Source organism: Balaenoptera borealis, assembly GCF_965194805.1.
Source record: "Balaenoptera borealis genome assembly, chromosome: 14".
Taxonomy (NCBI): Eukaryota; Metazoa; Chordata; class Mammalia; order Artiodactyla; family Balaenopteridae; genus Balaenoptera; species Balaenoptera borealis.
This window is the reverse complement of record NC_138875.1, coordinates 71975989-72002931: the sequence shown is the minus strand read 5'-3', so window position 1 is coordinate 72002931 and position 26943 is coordinate 71975989. Positions and strand designations below refer to the sequence as shown.

Below are 26943 nucleotides of genomic sequence, written 5' to 3'. Positions count from 1 at the left end.
GCTGGTGTATAGACATGATTGGTTGGTCAGTTTATGACAGATGTGATCCGGAACAAGCACTTTGCCATCTCTCCCCAGTCTGCAAGGCCTCCAAATGCCAGAGTATCAAAGTACAGAAAATAGGAAAATATAGTTAATATACTTGACCCTGTGATAAATGCCTATCAAACTGACAAATACAGAATCTAAGAAAACGCAGAACAGGATCTAATTCCCTTACAGATTATATTAGTATGCTAGGGCTGCCATAACGAAGTACCACAGACTGGGTGGCTTAAACAGCAAAAATTTATTTTCTCACAGTTCTGCAGGCTGGAAGTCTAAGATCAAGGTGTCAGCAGGGCTGGTTTCTTCAGAGGCCTCTCCTTGGCTTATAGATGGGCAGTCTTCTCCCTGTGTCTTCCCATGGTCTTCCCTCTGTGTGTACCTGCATCCTGATCTCCTCTTATAAAAACAGCAGTCATAGTGGATTAGGTCCCACCCTAGTAATCTCATTTTAACTTAATTACCATTTTAGGGAGCCTATGTCCAAATACAGTCACATTCTGAGGTACTGGGGGGGTTAGACTTTAACAAATGAATGGGTGGGAGAAGAGAACACAATTAAGCTTATAGCACAGGTAAAGTTAGTTCTGCATCTTATGGATTTCCAAGTCATGGGTTCCTGTGGAAGAAATAATCTAAAGTGGATGTCATGCAGCAAAAGGAAACAGAATCACAAACTGAACATATAGGGCCTGAGGGTGAGGGAAGGCAGGTGGGGCAACGCCTTTGGGTGGCTGGATCACAGAGGTTTTCAACAAAGAGTGAATGAGAAAGCATCTGCTGCTCCCAGGACTCAGGCACCTTGACTCCTGGACTATCAGAAAATAAAGCGAAGCACCAGCATTCTAATTTGAATTTTCTCCAATCTGAAATATCTAGTGTTTAGTTTGACAATTTGGTCTTTGAGTGTGATCTAGGAATGCAGGTCCACTCAAGGACCAACTTCTCTCAAGCTGGGGGTGCCCTAGAACCAGAAAGCATCATTATCCATGTCCTGGGAGTCTTGGAAGAGCCCTCATAGAAGAGCAGAAGCTCCTCTGACAGAAAAAGCCGGCTGGGTCAGGGATGCAATGTGGAACTCGGGGACTGAACAACACTCACCTGAATCCTCCAGAGCCAGTCAAATAATGCTGCCCCATTAACCTCACCCACATCTCCCTAATTCCATCCCCACCAACCCATCAATGCAATGGCACCTCATTCAAACAACTTGGTTCACCGAAATCCAACTTGGAGGTTAGAAGGAGTACTCTTCGGGCTGAGTTGGGGGTAATGTTAAAAAAATCTCTCTCCTGCAACTAAGCACACACATGTTTTTCTCCCAAGGTTTGCCTTCGTGAAGCAGAACAAGCTGTAGCATATCTTTTAGGAAATGGTGATTTCAGTACTAGGAAAAAGTGGGTTCTAGTGAGTTTCAGAGGTAGAAATTTTTTCATATATACACCAATGCCTGACTCAGTTATATGGAAGTAAGAAATGCTCCCAGGTATGTCAAAGGCCCCAGGACCAACATCACTCTACAGAGAAGGAGCTTTATCTTCTCATTTTGAGAGATTCCTTTTAAAATGGTCATCCATACTTAAAGACGCTTTCTTCCTGACAGGGCATGGTTTTTCAGTTCTAAAAACTAGCATTAATGAGCAATCACTCTGCACCATAACACACACCTTCCATCTGAGGAAAAGAATAGCTCTTTCCTGCATCCCTGAAATTATTCTAGTACAGTTTATCACTTACTGGGCCCTGGTTACCCAAGTGGTTCAGTCTGTTCTAATGGGACATTGTGCATTGAAGGTAGAATTACTCACCTCATGTTTACTAGCGGTTTTCAAGTTGAAATCATCTCCAAACTTTGCTACTTGTTGTTAAATTGTTCAAGTTGTTAGATTCTATTCTCAACTGTCCTGGCTCCTGCTTCCTAATCCATATCTTGTACCAACAAATGCTCACCACAGACAAGGTCAGTATTTGTCTAGAATCTCTAGAAAACAGGAAATCAGGATGTTATGGTTTTTTAATGTTTTTATTTTTTACCAAAGTAATAAATTTTAATGTACGGGACTAAATGCAGCTTAATATTACATCTGCTTGGCATCTTTCATGTATGTATCGCTCATTCTCTTTTCAAAGTGACCTCGTCACACCCAGAGGAGGTAGGTAGATGCTATGAGCACCAAGGTCCCAGTTTTCAAAGAGAAAAATACAGAGTTGAGACAAAATAATTTACCACAATAAACATAGTGAATCATTGACAAGGTCAGAAACAGAATCTAGGACAATCTAGATACTTTATGCTGCTCCATCCTCTAGCTTTCAGTCCTCTCCTTTAGCCTCTCAAAGCTCAAAAATATCACAAACTCCCCACAAAACTGAGTACTCTGAGTAATACTAGCCATGTGAAATTCTCCACTTTTCCCTGTTCTCTGCCTAGCTTAAGGGGAATATGAGGGCACATCAAATATTTTCTTTTCCTTTCACAAGAAGAAGCCATTCTTTACCTGTCGAACCATTTTTATACCCAAGGAACCACTCTCAGCTCTTTTCTAAGCTAGCCTGAAATCAGTCAATACTAACATCATGACTTCCACAGGATTATATTACAATATTATTAAGATTCCACAGGTGGAACTAAAAGAAATAAATTAATTAAATTTAATTTTAATTAAAAAAATTTCTCCCTAGGAAACAGGTAAAACAAGAAATAAAAGTGTTGAGTGCTACCACCTGGAACAGAGACCACCCACCCCAAACTTGGTCAATGGATGACCACCAATCAAGACACCTAATAAAGGAAGAGCTGTGGTCACATGGACTCACAGGGAGGAGGATCTCCGGCTAAAAGTTTCAGTGTTTCAGGAGAGTGCGGCTGCTTTGAGATGACAGATGCCCCCAAGAGGCATATGTGCTCTATTTTGTGACACTGAGTCAGTTACTAAGCCTGTATGTCAATATCAGCACCATGAGGAAGAGGAGCCTCTGGAAAATGCACCCCAATTCATTATAGTCACCAGAGTGTGTACTCTGTGCAGCCATAAGGTTAACCAAAAGTAAAGCAAGCATTTATTAACAAATACCCACATCATTCATTCAGTCCACAAACATTACTGAGTGGCTAAGACAGTCCAGGCACAGGAAATGCCAAAATGAATGAAATCTCAACACAAAGAACTGACAATGGACACTTTTAAGAAAACCAGAAAATCCCCTTGACTTGGAATTATCTGCTTTCCCCACTGGCCTGAGGCTGGAGCCTAGGTCCCTCCCTTTGGCGTTAGTACTGCCATGTCCAGGCCCCTCCTTCAAAGAGCAAACACCCAGGACAGGGACCCCATCAAGCTCACATCCTCAGCTTCAACGTGTTCATCAGTTTATCAGATTGATCTTTCCTGTGCCAGGAAAACCTTGACAGGGATATCATGAGGAGGGGGGAGTTTTTTCTTTAAAAAAAAAAAATGAAGGGGGAAGTTAGATAGGGAAAGTGGTAGGAACCAGGGAGACCACAACTCTTAAAATAATATTCAAGGATCACAAACAACGTTGACGTGCTGAATCTACCTGAGACAAACTTGCATCATACATCACAGGGCTTCTGTTTCTTAGTCTGCCTTTTCCTAGACATCAGACTGAGTGGAATTTCCTTCTGCAGCTCCGATATGTACAGATGACTGTATCACACTGGCCTCAAATACATAAGTTAACAGCAAAACAGCAATTTTTCTCTAGCTAGCCTGTAATTACAAATGTACACATTTATCGACTGGGCAAAATTTACAACTAGCTGGTGTGCCTTCAACACTGCAGAACGGGATTAAAAGGAGACAGAATAAAGATCCCAGCCTTCCCAAGCACAGCCTGCAGCAGAAGGCAGACTCAGGCAAAATATGCATGGCAGAAGATGGCCACAGTCAGCAGGATAATGCCATTGATGTTCACTATCGTCCGCCACAAAGGCTTCTCCGAGGTGTCTGTCATCTTCAGCTTCATGGCTGCCTCCTCTTCCTTTGTCATTTTGGGGCCCTTCTGCTGGTCCAGACCACAAAACAGGTCATAGGCCCGCCTGAAGCATCCTTTTTTCTCCTCAGGAACTTCTGTGTCAGGGGAAAGGCATAAGAGGATTGTTGGATACAGAAGCAGGAGGCACCAGAAAAGGTTTCCAGGGGAGATGCCATTCCATGAAAGATCTGCCATTTTGCAGACATTTCCCAGTTTTCTTGTTTGCAGGAATGAAAATGGTACAAATTTATGTTTGTATAAACATAATTATAAGATGATGTTAATAGATGGATTCTACATCCTTATGATCAGCTTGCCTACGTTTTATCTCTGTTGGGCGCAATGTAAATACATTTTGATTTAGAACAGTCAGAATCAAACAGGAAATAATAGTTTATGAGAGAGAAATGTTAACAATTGGCTGGGGACTGTGACGTATGAAGAACATGGAAAACCCACCTCCCAAACACAGAAACTCATGTCTGTTTGCTATATCACTGAAAAGCAATGAGATTGGCATGACTCAGGAGTGCACTGGCTACACCTGGAAACTCCAAGGCTTCACAACAGATCCAGCCATGTGGTAAGGATTGGTCTGAATAGTCCCTGATACAAGGCAGCAGTGATCAACATTTCCAGGGCTTAAGATCTGATACTGCTGAGTCGAACCATTCAACCGACCTTGCCATTCAAAGTGGATGCCCACCAAGGGAACTAATTCTGTCCTCTGAGCCCAGGTGTGGCATTAGAGGTAGGCAGACCTGGGTTAGAATCTCAGGTTTGTGACTCACTAGATACAAAATCAAGCCCACTGTGTTTTCAGCACCATGGTCAGGGACCACTGCTCTCCACTTTCCCAGTTCTAAGAATCACAGACTTACTGAATTGGAAAGAACCTCAGTGGTCAAGCACATATATGTGTCAGAACTGGAACTAAAACCCAGCTTTATGGCCTTTTTTTTTTTTTTTTTTTTGCTTTTTTTTTGAATTTTTGAATTTTGTTTTATTTATTTTTTTATACAGCAGGTTCTTATTAGTTATCCATTTTATACATATTAGTGTATATATGTCAGTCCACTTTATGGCCGTCTTAATTCACCTCTCATATTCAAGTATATGTAAAGTTGGATAAATAACACCTTCTTCATTAATAAGATTTCCTGAGAGAGTGCCCAGTGTGTAGTAGGGGTTAAGAAGTGTTAGTCCCCTTCCATTCCCTCTCTTTTCTCTCACACACATAAAAAAGATAGACAAACCTCCTTGTACCCCTCCATTTCAGTAAACTCTACCAAAATAGGAGAATGGGGAGGGAGTAGCAAGGAGTTGGGCTCACTAACCAGCCCAAGTGAGAAATGCCTGGTTATCTCGGTCAATAAAAAGTTGGGTGGCCTTGACAAAGTCTTTATGTCTCATTTTCCTCATCTGTAAAATTGGAAGACTTATACTTGCATTATATGCCTTACAAGTATGATGCAGTGCTAAAATGAATCCCTGAAGTATTCATAATTAAAATATGTTATGATCATATCAATATCAGTCATGATGACAATGGTGCTGGTGGTGATGATACGGGGATAATGATGATGCAGCTGCAAGTTTCCTCATGTTGCCATTTCTCAGAGAATGTTGAGGGTCACACCTATTGCCTGCAAAAGCCCTCAAGAAATCTTCATTTATTGAACTTTAATAGGGCAGGGTGTTCAGTCTGATTTCACCATGAGCTCATCAAGAAACAACAGAATTCAAGTGCTGCCAGGAACCTCAGAAGTCACTAAGCCAGTTCTCCAGTCAGTGTAGGAGTCTCCTCTATGGCATCCCTGTTAGAAGCATACTTGCTGCCCACCCCTTTCCAGACAAACACAGAAAACTCTTCCTTAAGTATCAGTAATGACGGTGATAACTATAGCCAATTCTTATAGTGGAGGATTATCTTATTCAATGTTTCCAACAGTGCTATGAAGTGTAGCCTATCATCATTTAGAATACTATTGTGAGGAACTTGAGCTTTAAAAAAATGGTATCTCTTGCCCAGGGTAGTAAGTAGAGAATTCAGGATTCAACTTCAGTTCTCCCCAAATCCAAATACCACACTGTTTCTGCACTATCCTGCCTCCATACTTCAAGTTAAATTGTAAGCGTTCTTTCCACTCATCTGTCTTAAGCCTTCCCTGTGGTGCAGAGCTAATCTCTTCTTCCACATTAAAACATTCAAAATATGCCTCATCCGTGTTCCTTTCAAATCTGTGATATTCTCACTCAATGTGGAGACATTTTGGGGGGTGGGAGAAGTAGGGGGCATGTCCACACCTGCTTGCCCCAAGGAAGCAGGAAGGGGCAGCCTTTTTCAATACCATGGCCAGCTGCTCTAGGTTCCTTCCTGCACTTGCAGGGTCACATTTCAGAACTGAGAGGTCTTTAGAGATCTCAGAGCAGACTACATCAGAGCTGGGACCATAGGCAAAGCCTCTCCCTTCCTGGGCCTCAATTTCCATGTCTGTAAAATGAGGTGATAAGACCAAACAATCTCTAGGGCCCTTTCCAGAGCTAGTTCTATGAGTTTCCTGATGGCCAGATTCAGACCTTGTTCTGCAGCATCCATGCTCCCCTTCAGATGGAGTGATGAGACCTCCAGCCCAGTACCAGGTAAAACACATATGACCTTGTGCTACCACACCTCTGCACACCGCACATCACCACAACCATCCTCCATGTGTGCACCCCTCCCATCTAGGGAGGAAAAGCTGCAACACAGAAGTTGAGGAAAGCATTGCTCCATGATCAGGATAATCATGGCATTGCCTAAGCATTATCTTACTGGACTTCCAGGGAAATTTGATTTTTTAAATATGATGTGGTAAGCCGGTAAGACACAAGACCCTACGAGCCTCTATCCCATCCCCCTGATATCACTAGAACTGACCATAGCTTTGGTTCCAACTTCTTTCAGTTCACAGGCTATGTCGGAAGAGCCCTGAGCCTTCCCTTGTCCCTAGCCAAGCCCCAAACCAAGCCAGGGTGGCACGTATCTCACCCACGCTTACTCACTGAGCACTAAAAACCAGAGACTGAAGAGCTGGGACGATTTGGTATCCCCCTCCTCCCCTTGACCAGACCTTGAGTAAACTGCTCAAAACCCACTTATCCATCTCACCCCACACCCCACTCCTCACTCCCCTCTAGAAGAAAGATCTGAGCTTTGATGAGGCACTTAGTGAAGGCTTCAGTAAGGTGGTCTTGCTGTTGGAGGAGTAACTCTTTAGGGCTTGGGAATAGGCTCTGAGCCACAAATCACCTATTTCAATGGTCTCCTCTGGGGTTTCTTGAATGTCCTCCTCTCCTGCATCCAGGTCAATACGCTCCTCTTTGCTGTTACGCAGGCTCCAGCACAGGCGGTAGAGCTGTGGAGAAAGCAGAACAGGTTAGCAGAAAGATCCAAACAGTGTCTTGGGCCAAGAAGTTGGGAGAACAAAGAGATGTACATCAAGAAAGGAAAAGGAATGTGGCTCTCAATACCATCAAGAACACAGATAACAGTTCCCATCCACAGCACTATCTCTAAATATGTTGGGAATGTGGATATAAATCTTACACACGTGCACACCAGCCCCTATGCTATGTGCATATTCAGAGGCTAAGAGACTGCCTTGAACATAGAAATGTTTTGAATGAATGATCTCGTTACATATGATAAGTGAATTTGTTCCATTTAGCACTCGTGCTGGGAAACAAGGCTAGACACTCATTTATCCAGACCGGCAGTGTAAGATCAGGTTTTTTGTACTATATTATGGGGGGAGAATTGTAGACTCATAAGCCATTTAGAACAGGGAACAGCTGGAGGTGCAGTTTCTATTGACATGAAACCAGAAACCACTTTACTTCAAGAGGAAGCATGGAATTAAATGTGTTTGGGGCTACAATACTTTCAAAAACTGAGACATCAAGAAGCAATGAAGACAACGTAAAGCGAGCCTGTGACAGATTTGGCCACTAACCATGATGGCGGTTCTGCTGCTATAAAAGCAATCTTTGTTTGACATTAAGGTTGGTCACAGTTTTGAAAATTTGGCAGTGAGACTGAAGGTCTCTCAGGGATTCCATAAGCCCCTGTATTTGTGCACGCACCAGAAAGGGATAAACAAAACCCTCTCCCTTTCTCTACAGACAAATGCAATCTTGGGTTAACTCTCTAGCTCTGTTCCTTGGAAAACTAAAAAGGACAGAATGTCAGCTGTGCTGGGTTATCAGACTATATTGCTTATGGTAAAAATGACCCATAATTGGTCATCTTCATCTGCACTGGGAGGGCTGCGAACATACCCTAAATCAAGGGTGACATCTAGAGCTAAAGAAGAGTACTTGTGATTTTTGAAGTCTTGAATCAATTATACTTTGATACTATTTGAAATTTCTTAAATTCTATGGGCAACTGTTTGGAGGCTTAATTGGGAAAAAATAAAGGGTAAATCATACTTCAGATTTCCCTCAATGTGGTGATTTTTATAACTAGGTATGTCCCTTGCTGGGACCCCTGGAAGCTATGACCAGGAGACTGTTACAAGAAATATGTGTTGCTATCTGGGACATAAGCATCCAAGCCAGGGTGACCCCTGTGCCTGCCCATGTGATCTCATTCCCTTGTACCGAGCTGTCACCTGGGGAGCAGGATCCAGAGAATAGCCCCTGGAGTGAAATGAGGCCTGCTGTGAGGACTCCTGCTGAAGACACACTCTGGACACTGCTCTACTGGGAAACCGTGTTTTCTGTCCTGTATCCTTCTACATGACACCAAAAGCAAGGATGGCCTATTTTAGTCATGTGAGTATATGACGTCTGATTGAGCCAAAGGCAACCAAGATGGGTGTTGCAGCATGAACATGAAACCAGGGCAGGACAGGTCTCCCAGATGGATACTCACATGCACATCTGGAATGGGCTTGGTGAAGAGGGAGACAGCCAGGATGATGATGAGAGAAATGACAAAGAGGATGATGGCAAAGTACAAGTAGTGTACACCACAGATAACTGTGGGACAGTTGCTGGGCTCCATGCAGCTACCAGTTCCATAGGCAAACTCAGCAATCATACGGGACACCCCAATCACAAATCCAATGATCAGTCCCCAAAAGGCTCCCTGTGAAAGAAAAACCTGGGTTAAGAAACACTGTATACAGAAAACAGCTGCGCATTCACTGGGGGGACAGAGGCAAAACAATAACAGTGAGAGAAATGAAAGCTCCAGGCTATCTAAAACAGAAACAGTGGAGTTCAGAATACGGCTAGGAATGTTATATCAGGCCTTCAGTGGCTGCGTTTACCATGTTTCAGTAATGTGATTTTACGTAAGTCATAAAACAAGGATTCACAAGATAATGGAGTAAAGTGTCTAATAACTGGTTAGAATAGCAACCCAAGGCCTTAATTCCAAAGGCCTTAATTCCCTTTAACTTGAAAAATAATTTGAATTTCTCTACCTGCAGCTACTTTTACCATCAGCCTCCAGATTTAGGCACATTCAGATGTACAACAATTACTGGTGAAGTAATTTGTATTCCTTGAAGACATGGAAAAAGAAATTGGGTCTTTTGGGGACAGAGGAGAAAGGAATTTTCCATCACCCCCTTTTATAGATCCAAAGTCACTGTTTTTAATTTGAGAACATAAAATTATACTGTGTGTTTTTACATTAAATTTTGGGTTTACATATTAGAATTATGGAAAGCCCTTAAGAGACTAGTAACATTGGGGGACAATTTTTCAGGTTTTTTAAAAAACCCTTTCTTTCCTCCCTCCCTCCCTCTCTTCCTTCCTCCCTCCTTTCCTTCCTTTCTTCCTTCCTTCTTTCTTTCCTTTCAGTCAGTTCTCACCTAGAGGACAAAGTCTGAGTCTACAGGTCATATTTTAAAAGGACCAATGACAAAGCAGAGTGAGCACATAGAAGGGTGGCCAAAGGGAGCCTTCGTGATTTTGTCAAGTGTTGGTCTGAACGGCTCCTTTGCTAGCCATCTGTATCCCCACACTGTATATTACAGGTGTGCTAAATAACCAGCTATTCTTTAAACGTGTCATGTATGTTCATGTCCTGGCTCTTTGCACAGGTCATTCTCTCTACCTAGGAGGGCACAGGTTCATCCCTTCCTGGGAATCTTGCCCTAGCTGGAAGGTCTCCTCTCCTTCTGCCTAGACAGAACTGGGTGGGTGCATCCTCCTTGCTGTGGCTGCAGCACTGTGGACACACCTCCACACCAGCACTGACCACACTGCCGTGTAATCATGCATTCGCTCCTGTCTCCCCATCTGAACTGGGAGCTTGCCCAGAGAAGGAACCAGGATTCATTCCCTGTGTGTTGCTAATGCCTAGCCCTATGCTGGCATCTGGAAGTGTCTGCTGGATGAATAAATGAATAAGGAAGAAGAAAAAGATGTTCCTTTTGTCCCTCATACACTTTCTCAGTAAAAAAATTATTTCTTAACTTTAGTTTGTGTGAATAGTATTGATAAAACTCGCTTAGGTTTTCCTTTTCTTTTGGCAATAGTAGTCTGCTCTTATTCCTTTAGTCTCTATTCTCAAGAGGCTCTTGAAAAATCTGGGGGACTTCCCTGGCGGTCCAGTGGGTAGGAATCCACGCTCCCAATGCAGGGGGCCCAGGTTCGATCCCTAGTGGGGGAACTAGATCCCACATGCATGCCGCAACTACAAGTTTGCATGCCGCAACGAAGATCCCGCGTGCTGCAACTAAAACGCAGCAACAGCCTAAATAAATTAATTAATTAAAAGTAAAAAAAAAAAAGTGTAGCTTAAAATTTATTAAAAAAAAAAAAGAAAGAAAAAAGGAAAAACCTGGGATCCTTTGAAATTTTCCTCAAGACTTAGTCACCCCTCAGCAAACAGAGTGCGAGACGGGTCCTGAGAATCACTTTGCAGTCTTTGTGTGCTACTCTCCAGAGACTCTGGGCCAGGGCTTCTCACCCTCAGCACTGTGACATTTGGGCTGGATAATGTTTTGTTGGGGGAAGGGGGACAGGAGGGTGTCTTATGCATTGTAGAATGTTGGTTTCTACCCACTAGATACCAGTAACATTCCCCAAATCATAACAATCAAAAGTGTTCCCAAATGGGAAGTCCCTGGCCGTGCAGTGGTTAGGATTCCGTGCTCTCACTGCAGAGGGCCCTAGTTTGATCCCTGGTCAGGGAACTTCAAAAATCCCACAAGCTGCATGGCGCGGCCAAGAAAATAAAAATGTTCCAAAATAATGAAATAAGGGCTTCCCTGGTAGCCCAGTGGTTAAGAATCTGCCTGTCAATGCAGGGGACACGGGTTTAAGCCCTGGTCCTGGAAGATCCCTCATGCCGCGGAGCAACTAAACCCGTGCGCCACAACTACTGAGCCTGCGCTCTAGAACCTGCGAGCCACAACTACTGAAGCCCGCGCGCCTAGAGCCCATGCTCTGCAACAAGAGAAGCCACCGCAATGAGAAGCCTGTGCACCACACAAAGAGTAGCCCCCACTCACCACAACTAGAGAAAACCCACGTGCAGCAATGAAGACCCAACACAGCCAAAAATAAATAAATAAATTTAAAAAAAAATAATGAAATAAGAGAATGTTGCATTTATGATGTGAAAATTAGTCATCTCATTTCCTAATTAAAGAGATGAATTTAGTGCACCATTAAAAAAAATGTTCCCAATACAGTAGTTATTGGGTGTTTACATACCCAAAAAGCACTCCCTTTAATAACTTGGAATACTTCTGAAGTTAGTTGAAGAGTGGTTGTAAATAACTGCCAAATGAAGGAGAACAATGCTAATAAAATGTGTTTATTCCGGGCTTCCTTGGTGGCGCAGTGGTTGAGAATCTGCCTGCCAATGCAGGGGACACGGGTTCAAGCCCTGGTCTGGGAAGATCCCACATGCCACGGAGCAACTGGGCCCGTGAGCCACAATTACTGAGCCTGCGCGTCTGGAGCCTGTGCTCTGCAACAAGAGAGGCCGCGATGGTGAGAGGCCCGCGCACCGCGATGAAGAGTGGTCCCCACTTGCCGCAACTGGAGAAAGTCCTTGCACAGAAACGAAGACCCAACACAGCCATAAATAAATAAACAAACAAACAAACAAACAAATAAATAAATAAATAAAAGAACGTGAATTTAAAAAAAAAAAAAAAAAAAAAATGTGTTTATTCCTTTCAGAGTGTCATAGACATGGACATAAAGATATATAGCTATATCTCCTACCAAGGAAACCAAAATAGTAGAATAAACTGAACCTTTCCTTAAGGAATTTTGAAATGTAGGTAATAATCTGGATTTGGGGTATCAAAGCAATTTCTGTTTGACCAAAATTTTTAAATATGAAATATAATTTTAAAATTTTCACAGATACGAAAAAATAATGTTGCAAGACATCACCAAATTTCCCCTGGGAAAAGGAAAAATTACCCCCAGTTGAGAACCATGACAATCTATTCCAATTCTTAGCCTTACTTTTTTTTTTTTTAATATTTATTTACTTATTTATTTGGCTGCGCTGGGTCTTAGTTGCGGCACGCGGGATCTAGTTCACTGATCAGGGATCGAACCTGGGCCCCCTGCATTGGGAGCTTGGAGTCTTAACCACTGGACCACCAGGGAAGTCCCTAGCCTTACTTTTTGAAAGCTCTGGTCCATTGCTGAACTGAGTCTGCTTGTGGCCCACTGCAATACCCAGCTGGGCTTCTAGCCACACTTTCCTTACCTGCATTTTAGAAATCTCCCAGTGAACCAGTTTCTGTCAATCCCTATTGAAACGTATTCCAAGATGTGTGCCAATTTCCCTAACCTGCCAAGATCACTTGCATGTTTAATTCTGATCTCTCAAGGCTACTTACCCATGCACCCAGTTTTGTGTCCCCAGCAAATCTGGACTATGTTCCTAATGGCAAATGGCAAAGGAAGAGAGACACGTGTTGTGATTTACACACCTCAACTCTGGGTCACTGCAGTGAAGTGTTTCCCTGATATATATCTGTCTCTGTCCTATTGAGAGAAAGGGGTTGTCTAACCAAAAATACATCATTGTTTCTATTGTTTCAGACAGTCAGCTACATAGTCAACACCCCTACCCCTTCCCAATCCTTCCCAGGCATAGAGGTGGTTGGATACAGAGACACTGAGCAACATACCAGTCAGAAGCCTTATCCAAAGGCATCCTTTTAGCGGTGCTTCAAAATCTGCAACGCTACCCCACTGATGGCCCAAATTCTTCAGCCTGGCTTTCAAAGGGACCATGCCTAGTCTAACCTTAACCTGCCTTTCCAGCTGAGTCTTCCATTATCCACACACACAAACTCTCTCAACAGGTGAGATTCCTGACAGTCCCTTATCCCTATCCTGCTTGAGTATCACTACTTGGTCCTTCACTGGGCCCTGAAAAGTGCTGGCTGGAAAATCTAGCTCACTGCCGAACCAAGGAGGTAGCCTGTGCTAGAACTTCCTCTGGAGCTGCTCACCCAGGGGCTACAAACTTCCCAGGGAGTGCCATGCAGTTGGGTCAAAATCACCACGAGTGGATGGAAAACATACATCATTAGTTGGGAATTAATTTGGAACCTGCAGCAAAGAGAAGAGGGGAGTCCAAGAGAATGTGAACCCGGGAGAGTCCCATGGTCCCTGGAGGCTTTTCCATATAAACCCTCAGCAGCACATTCATTCCTGCTTAAGATCTCTGGGAAGTAGAATCCCTCCCAGAGAATATACAAATCCAGATGGGGATTTCTGTTCCAGAATGATTTTTCTAGACATGTATGATACCTACCTGCTCATTGACTCTCTTGCAGAAAATAGCAAGCAGGAAGACAGCTGCAATGGGTGGTCCCAAGTAACTGGTGATGGACTGGATGTAATCAAAGAGCTGCCCACTTTGTGCTGACTGCACAATGGGGACCCAGGCAATGCTGATGCCAATCAGCACCAGCATGAACAACCTGAAATCAAAGCCCACACAATAGGGTGTCAATAAATGCCTCCACATGAATAAATATATATCACTATATGTATATATGTGTGTGTGTGTGTATATATATATATAACTAGCAAATACACATGTACACATAAAGATAGATAGATGATAGATAGATAGATAGATAGATAGATATAAAGTTTTATATGACCACAGCAAGGAAAAATAATTAGCAAATTCACTGAGACTCTTTTCTTCTGTATTCTGCTTCTTCAGGAAAATCTTCTTCGCCTGTAAGTAAAATGCACTTGATTTTCAATAGTAAAGTAGACCCAGTAACCACCAGGAGAGAATCCCACTTTGAGAGGCAGTGGAGTATAGGAACAAAGGTATGGACCTTGGAGCCAGCTCTCCTTTTTTTTTTTTTTTGGCCACGCCACATGGCTTGCAGATCTTAGTTCCCCAACCAGGGATTGAACCTGCACCCTTGGCAGCAAGAGCACAGAGTCCTAACCACTGGACCACCAGGGAATTCCCTAGCTTTCCTCCTTTTGAGTTTCACTTCAAGTCCTGAAAAGATTGGAGGGTTCCTTATAACCTCTGGACTTAAATAGAAGGAAGGCTGTGATTCTCTTATCTCTCTTACCTGAATTTAAGGCAAGAGTCTTAAGCTAACCTTTGCGGAGCAATGTTTTCACTCACATATTTCTCCCTCTAAAATGCCCTTCCCACTGCCTCCCATTTATCCAACTCCTATCCACCATTTTGGACGCAGCTCCCCCAGGAGCCTTCCTCAGCTACTGCATGGTGCACTCATGTCTCCCTTCTCTGAGCCCTTGATTGCTCTTACAGGTGTCACAGCAAAGTTTGGAATTGTTTCATGTAACTGTAAGTTCACCTAGGACAGGGACAAACCCCTGGGCAGCAGTCATTGGATGCACAAAAAAAATGTGAGCCCCAGCATAATCTCAGGGCCAAGAGGTCCAGCCCTGAGCAAAGTAACAAAATGGGTTTCTTCCCATGTTGCATCTTGAGCCTTATAAATAACAGAAAAACACCAGTAAACTTCTTTCTAAGGAAAACCCAGTCAGGGTAACCGTGCTGCTTCCGGTGAAGCAGAGTGGTGGACTCTGGCTCAGTGGTCAGACCTCCCCAGGGTGCCAGGTGTCTCATCTCCTGAAAGTGGCCTGCCATTTTCCTTTCCTTTCTTTGCCCTAATCTTGCTCATGAGATTTATGAGGTGGCAGCATTCCCTGGGAACCTTTCCCTTGACAGACATTCCAGGGACTTTTTCCACCTCCCCTGAGGAGGTTGGCCTGCCTTAGCCCCATGGAGAGACACAGCAGAGCTTCCGCTAGTCCTCTATCCAGAGCATCTGCTCCATGATAATTGGGAAAATGGGCACACCTGACCCACGGATCAATGCTTACTGCATTCAGTATCCTGTTGCGTCCATTACAAGCGTGCACATAGCCTGGTATTTTAGACTTTACAAAGCATGTTCACAAGCATAATATCACCAAACCCTCACGATGGTCCTGAAAAATGTTATAGCAAAGGTCAAGGTATTGGAGGCACCTGGGCCTAAAAGAAGTCCAGTGAGGAGAGCTGCAGTGTGGAGGGCTGAGAAAGAAAGCATGGGACAGTAGAAAGGGCCTTGGACAAGGACTCAGTTGGCCATGGGTTCCAGTCCTGCCTCTGCTTCCTGATTTGGGCAGGACGAGCCTCATTTTGTTTATTGATAAACTGAGGTTAGACTAAATGATCTCTGATGTCATTTCCTGCTTCAGAGGGACATTGTTTGATGATCTCCAATTTAAAGTTAAATGCCACTGAAAGCAAATATAACTTGCCACAGAGGTTACTCCCATTCTACCCAGCATGTACCAATCTTCCCCAGCTTGAGGGAAACTCTCTGATCATTCAAGCTTTCTATGGTGCATGACAGGGGGAGCTGAACTTACCTTCCTGCAATCATGAGCTCTTTCTCAGATGCTCTCTTCCGGATCTTGGTGTAGATGTCCATAGTGAAGAGGGTGCTGGCGCTGTTGAAGATGGAGGTCAGGGAGCTCATGAGAGAGGCCAACATGACTGACAGCATCAGGCCTCGAAGTCCTGAAAGAAAAGGAGGTTCTGAGTGGTACATGGAGAACCTCAGCTCTTTTGTGCTTGGAAAGTGTGAAGACTTGGAAAGTTTTTTGCCTTCTGACACCACACCATATTCTCTGATTTATCTCTCCAGAAAGATTAGAACTTTTAAGGAATGGACTGTAGCTTTAAAATACATTGTAAGTCCACAGCAGTCAACAAAGAGCTAGGGACAAAATACACATGAGGTAAATGCTTTGCAGTTGGGTGATTGATGGTGGTGGTGGTGGTGGTGGTGGTGGTGGTGATGGTGGTGTGTGTGTGTATGTGTGTGTGTGTGTGTGTGTGTGTGTGTGTACGTGTTTCCATCTGAGCGGACTTTTACAAGGTCTCTCACCCAAAAGATTAATGATAATGAAGAAATATTTAAACTAGGATTCAAAAGACAAGGTTTCAAGAAAGTGAAAAGACAGCCCATAGAATGGGAGAAAATATTTGCATATATCTAATAAGGGTCTATTATACAGAATATATAAAAAATTCCTACAACTCCATAATAAAAAGACAAATAACCTAATTTAAAATGGGCAAAGGGGGCTTCCCTCGTGGCGCAGTGGTTGAGAGTCTGCCTGCCATTGCGGGGGACACGGGTTCGAGCCCTGGTCTGGGAGGATCCCACGTGTCGCGGAGCGACTGGGCCCGTGAGCCACAATTGCTGAGCCTGCGCGTCTGGAGCCTGTGCTCCACAACGGGAGAGGCCGCGATGGTGAGAGACCCGCGCACCGCGATGAAGAGTGGCCCCCGCTTGCCGCAACTGGAGAGAGCCCTCGCACAGAAACGAAGACCCAACACAGCCATAAATAAATAAATAAATAAATAAATAAATAAAATGGGCAAAGGACCTACATAGACACTTTTCCAAAGAAGATAAAGTGGCTAATAATCACATGAAAAGTTGTTAAGCATCAGGGAAATTCAAATCAAAATCACAATAAAATACTTCTTTGCACCCCCTGGAGGGGCTATAATTTTTAAAAAGACAGATAATAACAAGCATGGGTAATGATGTGGAGAAATAGGAACCCTCATACATTGCTGGCACTAATGTAAAATGGTACCACCACTATGGTAAATAGTTACTCAGATAGTTAAACATAGAGTTAACATATGACCCATCAATTCCACTCTTAGGCATCTACCCAAGAGAAATAAAAACATAGGTTTGTACAAAAACCTGCACATGGGTGTTCATAACAGTATTATTTATAATAGCCAAAAAGTAGAAACAACACAGGGTCCGTCAACTGATAAATGGATAAACAAAATGTGGTATATCCATCCAGTGGAATATCATTTTTAAAAAAGGAATGAAATACTAGTAAATGCCTACAACATGGATGAACCTTGAAAACATTATGCTAAGTGAAAGACACAAAAGGACAAATATTGTATGATTCCATTTATATGAAATGTCCAGACTAAGCAAATCCATAGAGACAAAAAGTGGATTCGTGGTTGCCTAGGGCTGGGGGTTGGCTAGGATGAAACATAGAGTGATTGCTAATGGGTACAGGATTTCTTTGGGGCGTGACGAAAATTGTCTAAAATTGACTGTGGTGATAGTTTCACATCTCTGTGAAATACTAGCCAAGGAGAGCACGAGGTTGTCCCTACTGAGGCTAGGAGGCCAGGCCATGCTGAGGGCCCACTATTGAGAGTACAATCCCAGAAGTAAAGGTAACCTTAGGGGTCACCTAGGCCTACCACCCATCTGATACACAAATCCTTTCCACAACTTTTGTTCTGCCTAAACCCTCCAGCAACAGGAGTCTTCTCCCTCTTGGACAGTCCTAACTAGGCAGATATCTGCCTGTTGATAGCCTCAGACAGAGTCCTTACGCCACCCACCAGAAGCGGTATTACTCTTCATCCACTTTTCCATCTTTCACATATTCAAAGACAACTCATATTCTCTTGAACTCTCTCTTCTCCAAGCTAAACATCTTCAGTTTCTTGTACTATCCCTGTATAATAGAACTTGACATATATCTCTACTAAACTTCAGCTTGTTAGCTTCAAGTCAACATTCCTGCTTCTTGAGATCTTTTTGGAACATGATTCTATCATCCTCTAGGTATTGTATCTGTAAATAATTTTATAGCTGTGTTTTCATCTACAGCCTCACAAGAAGAAAAATAAAGGTTGCCTATTCTGATTATTTTGTCATTGGTTGGGATGTTTTTTTAATGGTCCCACTTGAGTGTCTATCATGTAGACTACAGACTATTGGAGCTATAGTAGGAGTTATAAAGACCATCTCATCCAACAGTCTCATTTTTCAGTTAATAAAACAAAGGTCCATTTCAAGGAGTTAGTAGGTAGGGCTTCAAGTCTTAGTTCTGCCATTCGCTCGGAGTTACTTTACCACTTAATTGCTCAGCTGGGATAGAGCTTTCTCCCCTCTGTATGATACTCTTCTCAGACTCACATTCATTTATTCACACAACAAATATTTGTTTAACATAATTTTAGAACAGTCCAGGCAACAATTAACGGTATATCAGAGTAGAGTGATGGAGATAACAAGAGAAGGAGGTAGATGAATATAAGAGATACTTAGGAGGTAAAATGGACAGAATTTGGTGATGGATTGGTGGGGGAATATTTACTGGCTGAGTGAAGGAGGCTGAATCTGCAAATGAGACAAAAAGGAACAGCTGGAAAGGATGGGGGTGGGGGGCGGTGGGGGGAAGACAAACAGAAGAGGTTAGTGTTATGGAGTCCAAGAGAAGGGAATAACTCAAGAAAGATGAGTGATCAATAATGCTGAATGCTACTGAGGGACCAATGGAAAATATCTATTTGATCTAGCATGGAGAGGTCATTGGGGAATCTGGTGTTTACAGAAGCCAGATTCCAGCCAAAAGTGAGGAATGGCAATGGTATATGCAAATGCAGCGTTTTTGTGTACTATGTGCCACACAGCTTTCTGTCATGCACAATCCACTCTAGCACAGTATTCAGAGCTACAGTCCTCACCCAGGATCTGCCAGTCTAAGGAAATAGCATAAACACGCCACAGAGGCCAGGATCCCAGCCAGAACTCTAAAAGAGCCATGATTCTTGTTAATTGCAACCTTAATTAATAAGCAACCCAGCTCAATGGAATAGTTAACTATTACTCCCATTTTTATAGAAGTTGAATGCAAAGGGTTTGCCCAAGGTCATCTATCCAGTCTGTGGTTTAAAAAAAAAAATCCAAATTCCTAAATTCTAGCCTTCAGCTGAGTTAACCATGCCAGACGCTGAGTTACTGTGTGGCCTTGGAAAAGTCACTTTCTCACTGTAGGCCTCAATTTCCCCAACTGTAAAACGAACAGGTTTGACTAGATGATCTCCATGTTTCCTTTCAGTAATAAAATTTTATGTTTATTCTAAATTTTCCTGATCAATACCTTTGAATTTTTTGTCTCCCGGGACCCCTAACCTAACGAGATTTCCATCCCTTAAGCCAGAATTAGATTTTTCTTCAACATGAAGATGAACAGTAACCATACAGGTCTACCCCAAAACTAACTATTCTGGACTCTAAGTATTCACTTTCTTAGGACACCACATTCTCTATAATGAGAAACCCCCTTGTATCCAATCTACCTACTGCCTTGAACTTCCTCATTCTAGAGCTAAAATCACTCTTTGCCTTTCCCTCCATGTTTTTCCTTGGAACAGCCTAGAAGTCAATTCATTCTCCAGGTAAAACTCCATTTAGTTCAAGCCTCATGTTAATGTCTGTTGGAGAGCATCAAAAGACTTTCTAGATGAGCATGAAAAAGTCGTGTTTTTCCCTAACATGTTTTCAGATCATCTCCTTTCCATGCCTGACTGATGGACAAGTGCCAGGACTCATGGAGCCCAACCAAGCCAGATGTCTCCTCCCTACTAAGGCAAGACCTGCTTAAAAACTGAGGATGCCTGGAATGAGGCTTTCCCTACTAGCACCCCAGGCTCAGAAATGGCTTTGCCCCAGAAGGCCCACAGACAGCTATGTAGATAGAGCCCAAGCCCAATCAGCCTCCCAAGAAAGACCCTGCCAGCAGGGACAACTCTCACCATTGGGCATGAGCTCCACCACCAAGGTAGGGTAGGCGATGTTGGTACAGCCAACCTTGGTGCCACAATATTTCTCACACTCCGAGGGGACAGTGCAGGCAATTTTTTCTGAGGAGAGATGAAGAGTCATGTCAGCAAGCAGACATCTGGGAACTATTTCCAGGATTCACCTTCTTAAGACAGGGCTTCCAACAGGACGTTCCTGCCCATGGCCCTGAAATGGTTCCACAAAGAGCACAGCTCCCACTAAGCCCTTCCATGCCATCCCCCTGCCCTGCTGGTCCTGACCATTCCCAAGCTCTGCCTGGGGAAGAAAGACAGTTCCTAGGCAGATGAGGGAGAAGCAAAGAAATGCTTATGCAGGAAATGAGAGGGCATGGTCCTCAGACTTTAGCTAGCTACCCTGCTCAGCAGTGACTGTGTTCTTGTTTCTCCTGAACATCACAGTGACTTGCGGTTCCTAATTTTGAGGTTGTTTTCAACAGCTCTTGCAAGTAGGGTTGAACATCTAGACAACTAAGGGAATTCCCCAGTGGGAGGAATGTGGGGTAGAACTTCCCAGATGTGGAAAATCTGGGCTAGAAATAGAAAGGCAGTAACCTGGGAGGGGAAGGGGACATGATCTAGAGACTTGGAGGAAGTTCTAAAAACTTCTATAGAATTCAGATCTACATGCATTTATTAGGTACCTACTACAGGTAGGTCATTTAGTGCTGCCCCATATAGTACTGAATCATCACAGCACCATCTCAAATATTTGTCTGTGTGTTATATCCATTATACTTTAAAATCTTCAGTTAGATATATTTTTCTCATGACAGGTGAGCCAGTATAGGAGGGTGAAAGCACTATTAGGAGCATGTAGCCAACGGCAACAAGTGCCCCCAGACTGTCTTGTCTTCATTTTGGAAGGTGCTCACCAAACTTTCACTCTGTGGTGCTCTCTTTTTGCCATTATTTTATATTCCAGGAAACAGTTTGGACCTGGGATGGCTGACCAAAACACACACGCAAACAGAAGTGTAGGAGAGGCCACAAACAGGCCAAGGAAGAATCTAACACCCTGGATAGCAAAGTGCAAGGCTCGGGGCCCCTTCACAGAAATGGTCCAGGAAACAGGGCAGCAGGCAGTTAGAGACTGGCTGCGGTCCTTTGACATTAAGGGCATCGTACACACTACTATAGCCTGGGGGTTGGGGAGAAGACAGAGCAAAAAATAAGTAAATATTAGCTAGAAGAAGCTATAGCTGGAGGCATGACATGACTTCAGAGAATTTGCAAAAGGGGAAAAATAATTGCCAATGTAAAGAACCAGGGAACACAACTCCACACATTCTATGGCCTCAAGTTGCTCACTGTCTGGGGCAGGGGGGTACAATAATGCTTGGTAATCATGGCAAGAAAAGAAGAGGGCAGAAAAAAAGAAACAGGGACCTACAGGGCTTTAGAAGTGACTTGGAGCCAGGAAAATGGAAGAGAGAGGTCGGCAAGTCCAGCAGAAGGCATCACCTGTGTATAGGATGCGGCTGATCATCCCCGGCATCACCATGAGGAACATGGGCAGCAGCTTCAGGTACCCACACATGATGCAGCCGGCCTTCACGTGTGACATGTTTTTGGCCGAGAGGCACCGCTGCACAATGACCTGCCAGGGAAAGCCCAGTGAGGGAGGGGTGTAGGCAAGAGACCCCACAACAGGCTCTAACCACCCCAGCTTCCCCCACCATCCCGGGTCTTTGGCCTGGCACTCTGATGTCACCGAGGCTCAGCAGCCCTCAGACCACATGAGCCCTGCCCTACCTTTCCCAACCCCACAAGCCACAGGCAGACAGGAGTCTCTGTACCACCCTGGGGAAGACCCTCTCCTCCCCACACATCCAGCGTGGGTACCTGATCTGTGCACCAGTACCACAGGGCGAGGATGGACAACCCAAAGATGAGCCCAGGCCATGGCAGGTCTCCCTTGAGAGGATCTCGGAAGAGGTGGAAGGAGTCAGCCCTTGGGGTGTAGCATTCTTTCCTGATGGTGGTGTTTCCATCAGAAATCACAGTTGGAATGGCATTCATGTATTTCGTCATGAAGGCATCATACCCTCCCACTTCGTGAAAAGCTGGAAAACAGTGGTAACATAAGTCAACATCCTGAAACTCTCAACTCTTCATAGCAGTTTCTTCCTGTGGATGCCTGAGAAACCCACAGCCAGAGCCCTCACTGTGGGGTCTTGGGCAAGTCATTGTCCCATTCTGGGCTTCAGCTTTCTCATCCATAGAATGGGATTATTAACCCTGCCCAGCCCCCTCAGGGGGCTACTGTGAGGGTCCAAAGCAACAACCTGTGAAAGTACTCCAACCATAAACTTCTTTATAAAGGGAAAGTATTTGAATTATTAAAAGAAAGACCTTGCTTTTGAACCAGATTCAAAGACTCTGTTTTTCCCCTCACCTCCTGCTATCAGCAGTGGCCTTTGGGATTCTGGACACAGACCCAGAGACACAGACTAGGCCCCCAGTCCCAGCAGTGTGGTGGGATGGAAGAGAATGGGTGAGGAAGTCTGGAGCCCTGCCACCTCTTGGCTGTGGGAATAAGGCATTCCAGCCCCTGCCCTGCAGAATAAGGCATTCTTTCCCCTGCTCGAGACCCCTGAGGACCACTGGGGAAAATCAAATGGAAGCTCTTGGAAAACATAGCATAGAGAGGATAAGAGGCTTCACAGGACACACAGAGAGCACGGGCCCCCTTAAAAATAAAATGGCATTTTATGTCCTCCCATAACAAATACCTCTGTTTGTAGGGTTTCCAGTCTTCTCCTTAGGATTTCATAGACAAATAAAATTTCAAAACTGGGAGGATGGGGACTACAGAGTGGCTGATTTTTTTTAAAATTTATTTATTAATTAATTAATTTATTTTTTACATCTTTATTGGAGTATAATTGCTTTACAATGTTGTGTTAGTTTCTGCATATAACAAAGTGAATCAGCTATATGTATACATATATCCCCATATCCCCTCCCTCTAGAGCCTCCCTCCCACCCTCCCCATCCCACCCCTCTAGGTGGTCACAAAGCACCCAGCTGATCTCCCTGTGCTATGCGGCTGCTTCCCACTAGCTATCTATTTTACATTTGGTAGTGTATATATGTCCATGCCACTCTCTCACTTTGTACCAGCTTCCCCTACCCACTCCCCACAGTCTTCTCAAGTTCATTCTCTACATCTGCGTCTTTATTCCTGTCCTGCCCCTAGGTTCATCAGAGCCTTTTTTTTTTTTATTCCATATATATGTGTTAGCATACAGTATTTGTTTTTCTCTTTCTGACTTACTTCGTGGCTGATTTTTAAAATTTTACCAAATCAGGAAATAAATAGGAAAATGGTCAATTTATAAAAGAAAGGACATTTAACATCAAAATGTAGATGACATAATCTGAGATTTAAGATGCAATATTTAAATATATTTAGCCTAATGGATATTTAGCCTTATCCTTTTTTTGTCCAGTTTCTCTGTGGAGAGAAGACCCCTCTGTGACATCAGAGGCCCACACTGGGGCCCAATGGCCCAGACTGCCTAGAGAGGGCAGCAAGGAATCCAGGTATTGTCTGGGCCGGGCCCAGCCTGAAACCTCCAGGGCTAGGGAAGGTGTCCCTTGCACACCCACAGTGACTGCCAATCTAGGCCAGTCTACTCCCCTGGGGAGAGCAGAGCATACCCAGCTCACTGTCTAGGTCAGCAGTAGGCAAGGAGGCTGGACTCGTTTTTTCTCCCTGGGCCTCTACCTCTGCCTCCCCACCTCCTCAGCCTGCCCCAGCCCCACTTACCAAACCCAGTCAGGATAAAAGACCCCACCAGCATGATCACCGTCTGCAAGGTGTCCGTGTAAATCACAGCCGCCAGGCCCCCTGAGCAAGCAAAGGAGACAAGGCATCTAACCTCAGGTAGGAGGGCAACCTGTCAGCCCACCTCTTTTCCCCACCCTCACCCCCACCCCCACTCCTCTCCCTCTGCACACCTTCTGCACCCCTCAGTCTGCCTTCCTTTCCTTCCCTCCCTTGTCCTGTTACAGAGGTCTGCCACCCAGCATGTTCCAGTATCTCCACTTTTCACAGAAATGCTGGGAAGGCCTTGGGGAAAGAATGTTTCTCCCTATTTGAGGACAGAGAGCTTGATGTGACCGCTTTAAGCCAGGAAATGGCTATGGTGAGAAGCATCTGCGCAAACAAAGGCAGGGAAGAGCAAAGAGCTGACATCTCTACAAGATGTCTGGGGACATAACCAAATCAGTCCACTCTCTCTTCTCTCAGGCCATCTGAGTAACTTCTTATCCCCAGCACCATGGGGCTCCAGCTGGGCAGCAAGCTCCATCACTGGCCCTGGCCCCCCTAACTGGGCAGAGCAACCTCTGCAAAGTTGCCCCATGGTCACTAGTGCTGCCAGCTTCTCTGGTCACCTCTGGAGCCTTCCTGTAAGGTCTCTGTGTGTCACTCCCTCCCTTCCTCCCTACAGTGCCTCCCAGTCCCTGTCACATCAAATCCAAGGCCTCTGTCTGGCTTCCAAGGCCCCCGCACTGTGACCCCACTTGAACTATCAGGTCTTAGCATCGTCTACACCCCCCACCCTCAGCTACCTCCCATTGACGCCCCTCCTCCAGCCGAACTCATCTGCTTGCTCACCCTGCCCTGGCCCTGCCACTCCCATTCCTGACTCCATTCCCTTGCTCCCACCTCTCCCCGAGCCTGGCACTCCCTCCCTGCTTCTCCCGACTCAGCCAAGTTCTCTCCACAACCTGCAAAGCCAAACCCTGCCCCACCTCCTGTAAGAAGCTGTCCTGACTGTTCCCACCAACACTGGATTTTTCTGGGGCCACCTACAACTGTTTCCTCGAACATTTTCCTGGGTGGATCTCTTCCTTGAGAGGAGAAGCCACGTCTTCACAAGTGCCTAACCCCGAGCTGGGCTTGGGCTGAGTCATTCAAGGGGACTCACCTGTGATTGTGTAAAGGGCAGTGATTACCAGTAAGATAAAGATGGCCAGGTACAGATTCAGGCCCAAGGCCATGTTGATGAATATGGCCCCAGAGAAGATGTCTGCCTGGAAGGAGAGAAGAGCTGGGGTTGGGGGGAGAGAGGCCGCTGGCTGCAGGGTGCACGGGGCCTGCCTGAGGCACGTCAGCAGCAGGGACAGGGAGGAGAACTTGGAGGGGTTAGCAGAAGCCGACCCCCAAGTAGTGCCGATGCCTGTGATTTCCGAGGCCCCACGTTGGCCCACACCCCTTTGCCCTTTGGCTGAACTCCCACAATTAGAGGTTCATATTTTTATCCCCAGTTGAGAATATGAAAGACAAGTAGTGTACAATTCCATGTATACGAGGTTTCTAAAATAGTCAAACTCATAAAATCTGAGACTGGAATGGCTGTTACCAGAGGCTGGAGGAAGGGGGAGTTATTAATCAACAGGTATAATGTTTCAGTTAAGTAAGATGAATAAGCTCTAAAGATCTGCCATACAACATCGTACCTAGTCAACAATATGTATTATACACTCAAAACCTGTCAAGAGGCTAGAGGGCAAGCTAAATGTTCTTACCACAATAAAATAAAAATAAAAAACAAAAGGAAGACTTTCCTGGTGGCACAGTGGTTAAGAATCTGCCTGCCAATGCATGGGACACGAGTTCGAGCCCTGGTCCAGGAAGATCCCACATGCTGCAGAGCAACTAAGCCCGTGCACTACAACTACTACTGAGCCTGCGCTCTAGAGCCCGCGAGCCACAACTGCTGAAGCCCGTGCGCCTAGAGCCGGCGCTCCGCAACAAGAGAAGCCACTGCTATGAGAAGCCTGTGCACCACAACGAAGAGTGGCCCCCGCTCACCGCAACTAGAGAAAGCCCGTGCGCAGCAACAAAGACCCAACACAGCCAAGAATTAATTAATTAATTAATTAATTAACTTTTAAAAAAATGATATGAACACCTGAGAGTCATGCTCTATTCCTAAATTTCCCAACAAGTTTATTCAAGATGATAATAGATATTACATGATAGAAAAAAAAAAGAATTCCATAGTCAAAGAGGTCTGTGAAATACTGGATTAAATAAAGTTAAGGCAGTTTCTTTACCACACAACTTCTCTGAGCCTCTAATATACTGTGAATCCCCAGGAGGAAAACATAGTAAATGACCCTTCACAAACTTATTTAACTATGGAACTCTGTTTGCCAAGGAACAACTATTAACACCTTGAGGTTCCTCCCAACCCACTTTGTAGACTGCTGCTCTAAGCTATTATCCTTCATTTACACCTCAGTGTAAAAGGTTTATCTGATCTATTCCCAAAAGCAAGTTTGAGTGCTGGAGTCCATGAGAGGGAAACCCTGCCTCACCCTGGAGTGGAGAGAGATGTTAGCAACATTGTAACTTTATCTCCTCTGCCCAGATGGGATCCATCTTGACTCAGACACAACCAGAGCATCACCACGAACCTCTTGTGTGGCAGGCTTGTTGATAGGTGGATTTATCTAGATTACCTCATGTAAATTTAGGGAGAATTGCTCCCACTTCACCCCCGAATTCACCAGTTCTTGATGCAGTTCTTTTTCCCCCTGCCTCATTTAGCTCCATAAAGAACCTTCTACTTGGCTGGATGGTGCAGTTGCTAATTTAAACCAACAGAGAGCACTGGAGTCACCCAAAATGAATGTTTAGGTCCTCTCCAAAATACTACCAGGAGGACAGTATTAAGGGATGATGGTGGTGAATTTTTTGTTTT

At 44.5% G+C, this 26943-nt stretch overlaps 2 protein-coding genes across 9 annotated transcripts in view; one reads left to right on the top strand and one right to left on the bottom strand.

Annotated features, from left to right (window-relative positions):
• Positions 1-26943, bottom strand: part of LOC309610676 (sodium/glucose cotransporter 1) — a 140932-nt gene that overhangs the window by 15935 nt on the left and 98054 nt on the right. For 2 of the 5 annotated variants that reach the window (XR_014234128.1, XR_014234129.1), the window contains exons 6-15: positions 25162-25267; positions 23997-24077; positions 22067-22287; positions 21686-21821; positions 20177-20284; positions 15943-16093; positions 13835-14003; positions 8957-9172; positions 7331-7436; positions 302-2026 (exon numbers count right to left, since the gene is read on the bottom strand). Coding sequence is in view for 2 of the 5 variants with exons in the window: in XM_082353817.1 (XP_082209943.1) it covers positions 3916-4133; positions 7331-7436; positions 8957-9172; positions 13835-14003; positions 15943-16093; positions 20177-20284; positions 21686-21821; positions 22067-22287; positions 23997-24077; positions 25162-25267 (1512 nt within the window). In the remaining 3 variants the exon portion in view is untranslated. Of the gene's footprint in view, positions 1-301; positions 2027-3082; positions 4134-7330; positions 7437-8956; positions 9173-13834; positions 14004-15942; positions 16094-20176; positions 20285-21685; positions 21822-22066; positions 22288-23996; positions 24078-25161; positions 25268-26943 lie in introns of those variants that run through there. The other 3 variants (XM_082353817.1, XM_082353818.1, XR_014234130.1) reach the window with 2 other exon arrangements.
• LOC309610681 (unconventional myosin-XVIIIb-like) overlaps positions 1-26943 on the top strand; it is a 110834-nt gene that overhangs the window by 56052 nt on the left and 27839 nt on the right. The window contains exon 7 of one of the 4 annotated variants that reach the window (XM_082353835.1): positions 13857-13968. The exons of 1 other annotated variant lie outside the window; for it this stretch is intronic. The gene's annotated coding sequence lies outside the window, so the exon portion shown is untranslated. Of the gene's footprint in view, positions 1-2727; positions 3913-13856; positions 13969-26943 lie in introns of those variants that run through there. 2 more of the 4 variants (XM_082353834.1, XM_082353836.1) reach the window with 2 other exon arrangements.